General features: G+C 38.1%; 2 protein-coding genes and 1 pseudogene across 2 annotated transcripts in view; 1 reads left to right on the top strand and 2 right to left on the bottom strand.

Annotated features, from left to right (window-relative positions):
• OSBPL11 (oxysterol binding protein like 11) overlaps positions 1-13450 on the top strand; it is a 75455-nt gene that overhangs the window by 2883 nt on the left and 59122 nt on the right. The window lies entirely within an intron of this gene.
• On the bottom strand, positions 7199-7833 carry LOC107505248 (annotated as a pseudogene).
• Positions 12428-12748, bottom strand: LOC107505229 (non-histone chromosomal protein HMG-17-like). The gene has a single exon (XM_036218839.1). The coding sequence runs from the start codon at positions 12746-12748 to the stop codon at positions 12428-12430; it is 321 nt and encodes a 106-aa protein (XP_036074732.1).

Genomic DNA, 13450 nt, shown 5'->3' on the forward strand with positions numbered 1-13450 from the left:
CAGATTCTTATTCCAGCTGATCTCTCAGTAAGTGTATCTGTTAAAATTCTTTCCTTGACTTTTTGATATTACCTTCTCTTGGTTCTCCTTTATTCCTCTTACTGTTCCTTTCTCAATTTCTTTGGTTGGCTCTTTTCCTTTAAAAGTTGGTATGATACATACATCATCTCCTATGCTACTTGCTTTCTGTTTATTTCATTTTCTTCCATGATCTCAGCTCTTTTTGGAACTCAGGAGCCATATATCCACTGCTTCCTGTAATTTGCTACGATCTCATTTTTAAAATGGAAATTTCAGGTTATCTTATGGAGTGATTGAAATTTAGTTAAGATTCTGTGGTTTGGCTTTGCAGACTTAGAAATTTAATTAGTATGTTTTCAAGCTTCATAAATGTTGTAGCATGTATCATTACGTCATTCCTTTTCATGGCTGAATAACATCGCATTATGTGACTATGCCATATTTTTCTTATCCATTCATCAGTTGATGGACATTGGAGATGTTTTCATTTTGTGACTATTACGAATAATTTTCTGTGAACATTGTGTTCAAGTTTTGTATAGATATATTTTCATTTCTCTTGGGTATATTGTAGGTCCTTGAATAATGTCATTTTATTATAATCTGATGAGATATCTTGGGAACTTTTGTGTATATCAGTTAGCCTGTGGTAAAATTGGTTTCATCATACTTTGTTTTGCTTAAAGTTACAGCATCTGTGGATGATGTTAAAAGTGGACATACTACATACATAGGAGTGGAATTGCTGGGTTATATGATAACTCTTTAACTTTCGCAAGGCTATAGGCATCTCGAAGCTCAACTTGGAAGGAGCCACTTCCTAGCTCTCTCATGTGGTTCTTGGCACAAGTCAGTTCCTTTTTTCCTGTTGGACAGAGACCTCAGTTTCTCATGAACTGCCCGCTGGTGGCCTCCTTTGATTCCTGGCCACATGGGCCTACTCCACAGAGCATCTTACTACTTGGCAGCTTGATTCATAAGAGCAAGAGAGTGAGATGGCAAGAGAATGCTAGCAAGACAGAAGTCACAGTCTTTTGTAACCTAAGCAAGGAGGTAAAGTCACATCACTTTTCACTAATCAGAAGAAGTGATGAGATTTAGCCCACAGAAGGGCGTGAATCCAACAGATGGAGATCATTGGGAACCATACAAGAAGATGCCTGTTACAGATGTTAATATAAACGTACTCTAGGTTGTCATCTACTATTAAGGTAGATTTGACACGTAGGAAATTGGAAATTTGTTTCTACAGCTGAGAGTTTGGGACTGAATTTGATTGTTGAGGAATAAGAGTTGCTACTAGGAGATCAGTTACAGTGACCTGGACATGTTAGTAGGCTGGAAAAGAAGGAAATGGTTAAAGGAAAGATGATTTGACCCGGTAGAGAGTGGTAGTGAGGGAAGGAGGTACAGCTGACCTCAGTCATCCAAATTTGAAACTTTGGAAAGTCTACTGGAGGCAGATTTTGGGAGTCAAACGATGCATTTGGTTTTATGTGTGTTGCGCATCAATTGCCAGAACAGTTAAGTGGCTTATCCACCTGGACCTAGAGCTATAGGGCATCAGAATGTTTTCACTTCTGTTATCACATTTAAACCTCACGACAGTTTTGGGCATTATTATCACCTTTTTACAATCGAAGAAAATGAAAGTCAAAATGAGTTGGCCAAAGTTACATAGTAAGTAGAACTTTTATTCTTAGGTGGTTATTTGCATAGAAGTATTAAAAGTAAGTAAGCTCTGTAAAGGAACGAACAATTATTGATAAATAATTAGTTAAGGACATGGTGGTTTCATTACTTACTAGAGTTCTAACTCATGCAGCAAATATTTTTGAACCTCTGCTGTATGTGAAGTTCTGTTCGTTAATTCCAAATTATTGTACACACTCAGAATAATCAAAGTAGGGATCCTGAGGCTTATTTGGGTAGATCATGAAAAAGAACCAGAAAAGGGAAGAACCTCAGCTGCATTTGCTAAATATATCATGATGACTTTTTTTTTTAAAACCAAAGCTGAGAAGTGAATTTATTAGAGTAACCTTAAATTTTCTTCTTTCCAGAGTAATTCATATGTGATGTGATCTTTGCTAAGCATTTAAGAGGAAAATGCATTTCTTAATTCTGGTTCCTTCCTTCCTTTTTCATTTTAAATGTTCAAAGTTTATAAAGTGTGCATGTTTCCATTATTTTTATATTCTGCATGTCAGCTTTCAGGAAAATTTCATAAAATCTGCCACTTGTTTATCAAGTGGTCAGAAGAGAACTACCCAGAGGAACTGAAAAGCAAATTGGGGTGTATGATGGGCCTGCTTTTTCTTATTTTGGGCTCTATGCCTGCTAACCACTATTAACAAATGGGCAGATCTATTTTCCTCATTAGCAAATAGTTGTGTTTCAGTAAATGGGTAGAAGAACAAAAATATATAGTATAGAAATATTTGTTTGTTTTTTGTATGTCAAACCGTGTCTTTTACTCTGAATACTCTGTTACAAGGAAAAGTATCTTTACAAATGGGAAGAGGAGATCTGCCTAAATATAACCTAATGTTTACTGTCTTCTAGTTTTTATCACTTCTTTTGAGGTCGATTTGAAAAAAATCATAAATACTTGCTTTTTTTCTCTGTAAAAGGAAAGTCGAATATATTTTTCTGTACCCTGGTTTTTGTTTTCCTTACCTGGAATCTACTTTAGATGCTAGTAAAAACAAAGGGAAGACAACTTGTAGACATGTAACTGAAAACTACAAAATATTATTCCAAAAATCTGTTGCGATTTATTTTATACCAAGCCTTGAGGAACAAGATTTGATGTGTTATGGTATACTCTGATTTCTTAATTTTCTTATAATTTTTCTTTACGGTTCTAAATACAGTCCATTTGAGTTCATATTTTCCATAGAAGTTATACTGTGTCAAAACTATGCCAACAAAGAAGTGTTAGAATATGCAAATTAGTCTTATTAGTCCTTTGCAAATAAATCACATAATTTAGGTCCCAGAGGGAATTGTCCATCAAATAACTGGGAAATTATGTCTTTATAAACTCTTGTTTTTGCTTTTGAAAATAGTGGAAATTATTCTTGATGGAAATCATACTACCTTGAAGAGGGGGAACATCTTTTTTCCTTTTGTTTGAGGGAACATCTTCCCTAGGTAAGAATCTTCTCCTGTATTGATTTTGCTTAATAGAATGATTTGTGTCCAGACTTACTCAAGTTTAACTTAAAACTAAATTGCCTGATTAAATAGTCATATTATTGTTTTGGCATTACCGTCTGGGTTTTAGAACAATTAATAGAGCATTTAGTTTGCTGGTGAAAGAGGGGATTTTCTATTTGGTTAATTAGGTGTAGTAACAACGCATGATTTCCCACTTGGCGTCTCCCTGTGCTTGGGTTTTGGCTGCCTTTGCAGTTTACTTCCATTGCTGTTCTGGAGGCTGGCTGGAGAGGATCAGCTGAAGCCTATGGTTGCTACTGGCTGTGGCTGGAAACCCTAGTCAGAGGGATAGAAGGTAGAGAAAAAGAGAAGGAACAAGAGGGAAAACAGGGAAAGGAAAAGGACATAGTGGAGAGAGAGTCAGAGATGAGGGAGAGAGGAAAGGGAAGGGACAGAAGGGACTGAATGAGAATGCATTCTGCAAAGTCTGGAGACACAAATTTGGGTAGAAACTCAACTGTGTTGTGAGGGGGAAAGAAAGACAAGAGTTTATAAAGACAGAAAAAGAGGGCTTTCAAAGGGATTACATAAATTGCTTTGAAAGTTGTGATCAGTGTTGGCAAGCACTATGAACTTACACTATTCTATACATGATTAATTGCTTACATCTATTGCTAGGTTAAAATTTTATTTTAATATTAAAATAACATTTTAATATTATTTAATAGATATTTCAGTCATATAGAGCCAGTTCCAGGAACTAAATCAGTATATAGCCATTTGGTTTAGCCCTGTTTAAGTTCAGCTTCCCAGAGGTCTCCTGACTCTATTTTAGATTGTTCCATGGACAATATCAACTCCATTTTATGGTTTTTCTTTCACATTTCCCCATTTTGATCAAAATCTTTCCTTAGAATGCAGCAGTGATCAACCATTATGAAATATCATTGGTCTGTCTTTGAAAAAAGCAACATCGATCCCTCTTTGCCAGGAAGGCTCATTCCTGGTATGTTCTGTCCCACATAGGAGGAAAAGTAGTCTCCTGAGTATACAGTAAGAGAGCTTATGGCCATATTTGAGAAACAAAGAGTCTTGGTGGAGCAGGGTTGTCACCTAGTCATCAGATCTAAAATTCCTTTGTAGAGGTGGTCTGAGTCAGATTGATTCCCTGTAACATTTCTAGGTATTGGGTTACCATTTCTTTACAGTAAGTCAGGTGTCCTTTCAGCAGTGCAGGTTCATACATTTCTTGATTCCTTAATCTCATGGGTCTGCCAGTAATGATTTCAAAAAGAAACAGGCTGTTTGCCAAAGGGAGTAAATTTAGGTTGAGCAATACTAAGAGAACAGCCTTCAGCCAAGGCAGATTAAAAGACTACAAGTTTTGCCAATTGAATTTCGATTACCGCATTAGTTGGTTCTACAAGACCAGAGGACTGGGGATGATAAACACAGTGAAATGTTATAAAGTCAGCTAGATCTTACAAAGAGATTGTATAATTTGTCCTGTGAAATGAGTTTCCCGGTCATTTCCTGGTCACCACGGAGTTCTGTGGGGCTCTTCTGAAGGAGTATTTTACTTACTGCTTTGGCTGTGGCTCTGAGCCATGGGAATGCTTCTACCCAATGAAAAAGCACACAAATCATTACAAACATTTGTATCCTTGAGATGGGGGCAACCGAATAAAGTCCATTTGCCAGACCTGAAAGGGTCCTAAAGGAAAGGGAAAACCCCATAGAAGTATGAATGGGCTTTCCAGGGTTGTGCTTTGGCATTAATGGTATACCAAGGAAGCTGTCTTTGGCAATGGCTTCCAGTAGTATTGTTTTCCCCATAAAACCATTTTGTCAGTGTTGTAGTTTGTTAAGTCATGGACATATTGTAATATGTGATGTTTTATGCAATCAAGTATGAGCAGTTGGTCATTTTTTAGGGCTACTCATAAGTTTGTTTTAGGGTCAGATTTACAGTCTTGTCTAACCATTTCTTTCTTTTTTGTTGAACAGCTAAATGCTGTGCTCCCATAATGTTATCTTTTAAATCTCCAATTACTTAGGTGGTAGCTTAGGTGCTTCCATTAGGACAGAGATCCCCAACCTTTTTGGCACCAGGGACTGGTGCTTCTATGAGAATCTAATGCCCAGTGATCTGAGGTGGAGCTGAGGCGGAGATGCCAGTGCCAGGGGGCAGCTGCAGATACAGATGAAGCTTTGCCTCCTCGCCTGCTGCTCACCCATCTCGATTCCTAACAGACCACAGACCAGTACCAGTCTGCAGCCCGGGGTTTGGGAACCCCTGCATTAGGAGCTGAGACTGTTTTAATGCTGTTAACTTAGCAGCAGCCAAATGATTACCTCTACTTTTCTCAATGTTTGCCATTGAATGTCCAGGGACTTTATGATTGCTAAAGATTTAGGTAACAATAACCTCTAAGAGTTCTAAAACATAATTGTTTTTTATCTTTTGTCCGGAAGAAGTCAAGAATTCTGTTTTCAGAGCGTACCAAAGTCAGGGGTAACACCAGAGACATACCTGTTGTCTATATAAATGTTGGCTGTTTTATCTTTGGCCAAATTGCAAGCTCAAATTAATACATCGTGCTCTGTTGAGCAGAAGTTGCCTGAGGCATTGCATTGGCTTCAGTGGTTTTATTTAGAGCAACAATTGCATAGCCTGCTTGATGGTAGCCTATTTCATCTTGTAGGTAAGAACCATCAGTAAACCTAAGAAATTAAGCATTTTCAAGAGATGTTTCCTGTAAATCAGTTTAAGAAGTTAGTAGTTGGTCCGTTAATGTCTGGCAGTCTCAGGGGTTTCATTAGAGGGCAGAGGGAAGAGAGTGGCAGGGTTCAGAGTATTACAGCAAGCAATAGTCATGGTAGATGAAGACAGTAAAAGAATTTCAAAGGTTAGTCTGCTAGCAGAGGGGTGCTAAGTATGATGAGAGTTAAGGCTTCCACTGAATGAAGCACATAAATGGTCAGTGGAAAGCCCATTATTATCTTTTCTACATGTTGAAGTAAATTGGCAGTGGCCACAAAGGCTCTCATATAGGGTAGGAGGACCTTTGACTACCACATCTAACATAGGCTGTGGTATCCAATGGACGTGTGTTGGTTTCTGCGTCGTGTATCCAATGGACGTGTGTTGGTTTCTGCGTCGTCATTGAGTCAAGACTCCTAAGGCATTTCCCTTTTGTGGAGGAAAAGGAAAAAGGGCAATTGGTAATTATGATGTCCTTTTCTTATGAGCATATGAATCAGTTAATGGATGTCAGAACTCTTGCTCATGTTTGGATAGTGAGCAGAAATTCTGTAGCGGACCCATGGGGTCCTCTTTGGGATTAGAGAAATCTTTAGTAATGACATAAAGCTCATTTTTCGTCCATGGGGTGTCATCCTGGGCCAGGCATATCCAATGGTTTAACTTTTTTTTTTTTTTTTTTGAAATACAGCTTTATTATGATTCTAAATGAAAAGGAATGAGAATGACAGTAACAAACAAGATTTCACCACTGAATATTGTGATGTGATCGTAGCAGTCTTATATTTGAAATTCGACGAAACAGCTGCGTTCCAAAACAGCTAAATATGCAGGTCCAAAAAAAAAAAAAAAAAAAAGGTTGTTTTTTTTTTTTTTTAGGTGAGGCAACCCTTGGTTGACCTCACAGATTGCAAGGACCTTGTCAGCTTACAATCCCTTATTTTTTATTTTTTTACGCCTATAGCACCTGGTCTTCCTAGGTGGTCTCCCATCCAAGTACCAACCAGGCCCGACCCTGTTTAGCTTCCAGATCAATCAGGATTAGGCTTGTTCAGGGTGACATGGCCGTAGACGAAGGTATTTTTTTAACTGCCACATTCACTCTGATGCCCATTCATCTCCTTCACCATCCCGAAGAGTAAGCATATGTTCTACTTAGTTATATAATAAAGTGACGCGCTGTACCACTGACATCATAGGACGGGTGCCTATAAAACTAGACTTCTGACACTGGGATACAGCTTCTCTTTCTCATGCATCATCATTCTCATCTGAGAAAGTGGTTGTCTGAGCAACCTCTAGATTATGCTCATATTGTGCTGCCAGAGGTAGATCCATGACAACCTCTGGTGGGGCAAGAGCAGGCATAGCAACAAACTGCAAGTTAGGGTTTCCAGTTAGTTTTCTAGCAAGCCAGAGGAAGGTCTTTTCAAAGTTGTAGTTACTTTTGACAGAAATGTCATAATACTGAAGATTCTTATTTCAGTGGAAGACAATTGATTTCGTTTTAACTTTTAACTGAAATAGATATCCTTAATATCTATTTCATTGCCACACAATATGGTGGGGAAGTTTTCACATATTTGTGCCAGATTTCTATGCCAGTTTGGCACATCCTTGTAAGTAACTTGAAGTTACACCAAATATTATAATGGCACACTGGGGTTGTATATAATAGCCATCTCTCTCTCAGTCCACCAAATTTCTCCTGACCATCTGTATCCATACATTGAACTTAATTGGGTCTTTTCTTGGTATGAAACTCAAGGGGATGGACCTCAACACCCAGGATTAGTTACATACTTCTCAAATGTAGTTTTTCCAGTCCCATCATCATTAACCAGTACAAGTTTAAACTGAATTTGGGGTTCTCCTTGGGCAACCATTCTGATGTTACTTCCAGAAGCATCTCCAGTCAGCTGGGCTGGAGATGCTTCTGGAAGTAACATCAGAATGGCTGCCCAAGATGGCAGAAGTGCAATTCAAATTCCTGGTGACACAGCCACCTGGACGAGGCAGGGTGAGGCAATGGCACCCCTTGCCCCCATGGTTTAACTTTAAATGGGGCAGTAATAGTGGGATCTCATAGAGCATCAGGATCATTGTTATTAAAATGGAATTCAGCAAATAAAGGATACAGATGGGGAGGATAGGCTAGCAGCAAAGATGCAAAAGGTGCAGATAATGAGATGGCAGAAGAATATTTAGAAGTTTCCTCAAGTTTAGTAAGCCCCTGAGGCAACTCAATTTGCTTTGGTTAATTTAGAATTTGTGTTTTGGAGAGAAGGGATTTTTGAATCACTTAGACGTTCCGAGGCTCAAAATGCCAATTAAGATGATTCCCGTTCAGGTTGCTTGGTTTTTATAGTCTTTTCCTATTTGGTTGTGTACATAAGCTATAGCTTGAGGATTTCAAAAGAGCCCCAGGTCTGCCAGTTTAATTGTAAATCATCTTCGGTAATTATAGTTCAATGAGATAGAAAGTTGCAGGACGAGGGCCTAGAATTTTTGTGCGCAAATCAAGCAGGAGTTGCAGAAAGTTGTTGTTCAGCAACCATTCCATAATGAACTTGGTATTTTTCAAGAGTAGTTACTCACCATTCAGACTATTTAAGTCCTGTAGACAAATGCTGACAACAGAGGAAAGCCAAGTAGAGCATGAACCTTAACCAAGGCCGGAGGTTCTGGTCCAGGAGGACTTAGACCACAATGATTGGGGACCACTGGGGAGACGACAGAGTGCAATGAACTCTTGTAGGTACTGTACTCAAATCTGCAGAGGTGCTACAGGAGGAGGCAAGTCATTTTGGATCCCACTTCTCTGACACCATGTAATGTTAGTCAGTTTTGACCAAGAACTGCAAGGCAAACAAAAGCTTTATTTGGAGATCTTTTTTAGGAATTGCAATCCTGGAGACACAGTTTTGGGTAGAAACCCCAGCTGTGTTCTGAGGCAGGAAAGAAAGGGACAGAGCTTATTAAAGCGAAAAAAAGGAGGCTACCAAAGGGATTACATAAATTGCTTTGAAAGAGTTGTGGCTAATGCTGGCAAGCAGACTTACACTATACTATACATGATTAATTGCTTATATCTTTTGCTAGGTGACACATTTAGTTTTTAATAGAGAGTTCAGTGATGCAGAGCCAGTTCTAGGAACTGTATTAGGATGTAGCCATTTGGTTTAGCCCAGTTCAAAAGTTCAGTTTTACATAGAATGGGATGAGTTAGCTCACCTTCCCAGAGGCCTCCCATTGCTCTCTTGACAATCAACTCCATTTTGCTGTTTTTCTTTCATATCTCTTACAGAAAAAAATGAAATATTATTCTGAGTGTATTATGGAACTAAGTATGGTTTAAAGCCAAGAGCGATACCGACACAAAAATAAAATGAGGAGAATAGGCACACTACACTGATAGGGCAGGTGACAGTGGGATTTTTAGTGTGCTGCTGTTTTCTTGGTCTGTGGTGTCCTGGTCTTATTGAAATGGCTACTGTGAAGACCTCTGGAAGCATTGAGGGAATGGGGTGCATAAGTAAATACTACTATGGGAACAAGAAATCATATTAGAAATTTTTTTTCTCTAAAAATGTCTAATGTGTAATGGTGCTCTTATTTGTAATCTTCTTTGGAAATAACAATTTTTTATTGAGAAAAATCTTTAGAATTTTGAGTGCTGATGTGCACACATTATAGGTTGAAAGGGTCATCTGCCACATGAGAAAACTAAGGCCCAGAGAGATTAAGTAATTTGGCCAAGGTCACTCATGGTGTTTGTCCATGAAAAGTCAGAACTCGATCCTCTGTCCCTTTTAGGTGCTCGTTCCACAGTCTAATGCTATCTCACACTTAACTCTAGAAACTTACTTTTAAACAAAAAGGGTATTGAAAAACATGCTAGTAATGTCTGAAAGTCCTGGCTATAGGTAAAAGCTGTACGCTAATTTTGTTGGCAAACCATGTTGCCATAGCTGGTGTGAGGAAACAGGCCATTTTTTTTTTTTTGCACTGGAGGGTAGGAGATAAATCTGTGAAACCTCTTTGGAGAGCAGGTTGGCAGTATCTGTGAAAACTAAAAATGCAAATGCCTTTTACCTAGCAGTTGTACTTTTAGCAGATGAACACAAAGATATGTACAACTCAGATTGTCACAGCAGCATTATTTGTAATAATAGAAGCCTAGAAACAAATGTTCATTAGGGGGACTGGTTAAATATATAATAATACTGCCATATAAGGGATTACTATGTACATATTAAGAATGAGTTAGGTCCTTATGTGTCAAAGTGAAACTGTCCCTAAGAAAACTGAAAAAAGCAAGGTACAGAACAGTGTTTGTAATTACAACCACTCTATATTTTTAAAATATAAAGCATGTGTGTATGCTAGTAGATACATAGAATATCTCTGAGGAGATGCATAAGAAGTTGAGGCAAGTCCTTGTCTCTGAAGAAGGAACTGGTTTATTGGAAGACAGAGTTGGGTAAGAGACCTCTCACTGTAACATGCATGTAATACTTATTGTGAGACAAGTCTTTTTGGGTCTCTCATGTTTCCACATGTCTTGTGAGCAGAGGTACCAACTACCCCTTGTTCCATACTGTTTTTTCAAAAATGTATGTATAGCAAATCGTCTTGGAAGGTAAGAGATGATTATCTCCCTCCTGAGCAAACCTCAGGTTTATTTACTGTCCAGTATAATAAAGGTAATGTCTCCTTGATTGATAGGTCAGGCTGGCTTACTGTCTGTTAAAAGATTTGGGTTCTCTACACTTGAGATTCCTCATCTGTACCACAACCCACTCCATATATAAGGCATTTTCTGCCCTCTTGATGATGCCCCATGTGTTTGGGGTTGATAATCTGTCTACTGATGTGACTACTGAAGTCTTTTTGTCTCTGATTCAGGAGTCTCATGGCTTCTAACAGCATCCCTGAAAGTTTGGCAGTCTAACATGTTAACTTAAAACTAGGATAACATCTCAGACCCTTCATAGTTCTTGACAAAATACCTAACTGGGAAAAAAATACCCAATAATTATTTTTTTAAAATAAAACAAGTGGAAGTCTCAGGACTTCTAAGGTCCCCTCATTCTGACTTGAAAATGTCAAGCTAACAAGATAAGATAGATCTAGAAAATTGATCTAGAAAACGAGCCCTTTGCCTGCACAGGAATTGACTTTGTGGAGTGGGAGAGAACCAATATTTGTTGAACGTTTATCGTCTTAAAATATACTTCAAATATATTAGAGTTGAAATATGTTCTCCTTTTTTCTTTTAGTCTGCAAGATAGATGTTCTTATTCCCATTTACAGATGAGGAAACTTAGGACCAGATGTATTACTTGCCTAAGGAAGGTTACATTGGGATTCAGACCTGTATCTGTCTGATATTAAGCCCATGCTCTTTCCATTATGATAAACAGCTTTCTAAATTTCTGGAGGTTAATTAGAGGTGACTTTCTTCTTTACCATGTAGAAATTTCTTCTGTCCTGTCTTCATCGAAGCTCTGTTGTCTAATGGCCAGTTATCAGATATCCTAAAGTTAGTTGTCTGTCATAATCAGATTATGTATAGGATTTTTTTTTCTTTTTTCTTTTTGTCTGTATAGGCAAACATTTGACAGCTGTGCTTATAAAATTTTCTTTGTGAAATGTCTCTAACTGCATACCTTCAGTGGATGTAGTTTGTGATTTAAAGCATCCCATGGTTGATACAACTTTTTTTCCCCCTTCAAACTGTATCCAGCTTTATTAAAGATGCTTTTCACAATCATGTTTTAGGTATGACATGGGCAGACAGTCATTAACAGTATAAAACAACTTTCAAATTCCCTTCCTCAATGGACTACAAAATAAGAAAGCCACTATAAAACCCAACGAATTCTTCATTTGATTTTCTGAACAGGAAACGTTTAGAGTGAGGGTTGACATTTCACATTTAGCATGTTGTTTAACCGCTTTTTACAACCCGACCTTGACTTTCAGGAAATGAAATGGAAATGGCAGAATTACCAATCTAAAAACCTACAGTATAAAAAAGGAACTGCTGCTCTTTTGAGAGATGCCATTTCAGTGGTGACACTGGAAAGTCCAGATTGCCTACCTTATCGGTACCCAGTTTTGGGGAGTAAGGTGCCAACAGGTCTCTGGATTAAGGGAGTCAAGTCTATGCTGAAGGCAAAGAGGGGGTGGCTAATGTTTGTCAAAATCAAGGGATCCTTCTTCCTAGCAACCAAGAAGTCATCTCTCAAAACTATAAGGGAAAGATGTTTTTTCCCCATGTCAATCCAGCCTTGGAGACATTCTTTTAGTGACATAGGCCTTTCTTCAAAAAACAGTAATGAAGTGTTCTGTGTGGTAACACAGTAGCTTTAATAAAAGAAGTAAACCAAAATCCTACTTTTTAATAAAACAGTAAAAAATAATATTTCAGACTGTACAGTCACCAGAAGTATACAGTTATCAAAAATACATACTTCATTTAGCATCTCCAGCACGTTCAGCTTTCTGTGCCAGGTCTGCTTTGGCATTTCTATTTTCTACAGAATTATTCCCATCCTTGCCAGCACCAGTTTTCCCCTTTTTCCCTTTGGATGCCTTTTCTCTTGTTTTTACAGGGGCCTTTTTAGGTTTGGACTCTGTCTTTAGATGAGCAAGGTTAGCAGATAACCTTGCAGATCTTCTCTGTGGTTCATGCTTCAACTTGACTTTATCTCTAGCATCCCCCTTAGCCTTTATCTTGAGTGTGATGGTGATGGCAATGGAGAGTAGGCATTGGATGTGAGGCTGCAACTGCATGTGGGCTTTGGTCAGTCCAGGGGTTGTTCTTGCCTCTTCATACAGCTCCTGATATAACTTTCTTGGGAGTTTTCTGTATTATCTTCAAAATTTGTGAGGATTTTTATATTCTGATTGGTAATATAGCTGTTATTGGGTTTTCCAGAGGTCAATAAATAATATCCTGAGTTCAGGACCCAGTGAGAGGACATAGGGATCAGACAGGATGCTATCAAATTGTCAGTTTTTTAAAAAATTTATTGTAAAATATACATATCATAAAATTTACCATTTTTAAGTGTACAGTTCAGTGGCATTCACATTGTTGTGTGACCATCACCACTATTCATCTCCAGAATTTTTCATCATCTCAACCTAAAACTCTACCCATTAAATAATAACTCCGCATCTCCCCAGCATTCTCTAGCCCCTGGCAACTACTATTCTACCTTCCATCTCTGATTTTGACAACTCTAAGTATGTTATATAAATGGGATCATACAATGTTTGTCATTTTGTGTCTGGCTTATTTCACTTAGCATAATGTCCTCAAATTTCATCCATGTTGTAGCATGAGTCAGAATTTGCTTCTTTTTTAAGACTGAGTAGTATTCCATTATATATATATATACACCACATTGTATTCATTCATTGCTTGATGGACATATGGGTTGTTTCCATCTTTTGGCAATCTCGAATAATGCTGCTATGAACAGTGGTTTA

This window comes from Rousettus aegyptiacus, unplaced genomic scaffold (assembly GCF_014176215.1).
Source record: "Rousettus aegyptiacus isolate mRouAeg1 unplaced genomic scaffold, mRouAeg1.p scaffold_m13_p_4, whole genome shotgun sequence".
NCBI lineage: Eukaryota > Metazoa > Chordata > Mammalia > Chiroptera > Pteropodidae > Rousettus > Rousettus aegyptiacus.

What these genes read in the sequence shown, in the direction of transcription:
- LOC107505229 (XM_036218839.1), bottom strand. Translation starts at nt 12,748, where the DNA reads ATGCAGTTGCAGCCTCACATCCAATGCCTACTCTCCATTGCCATCACC.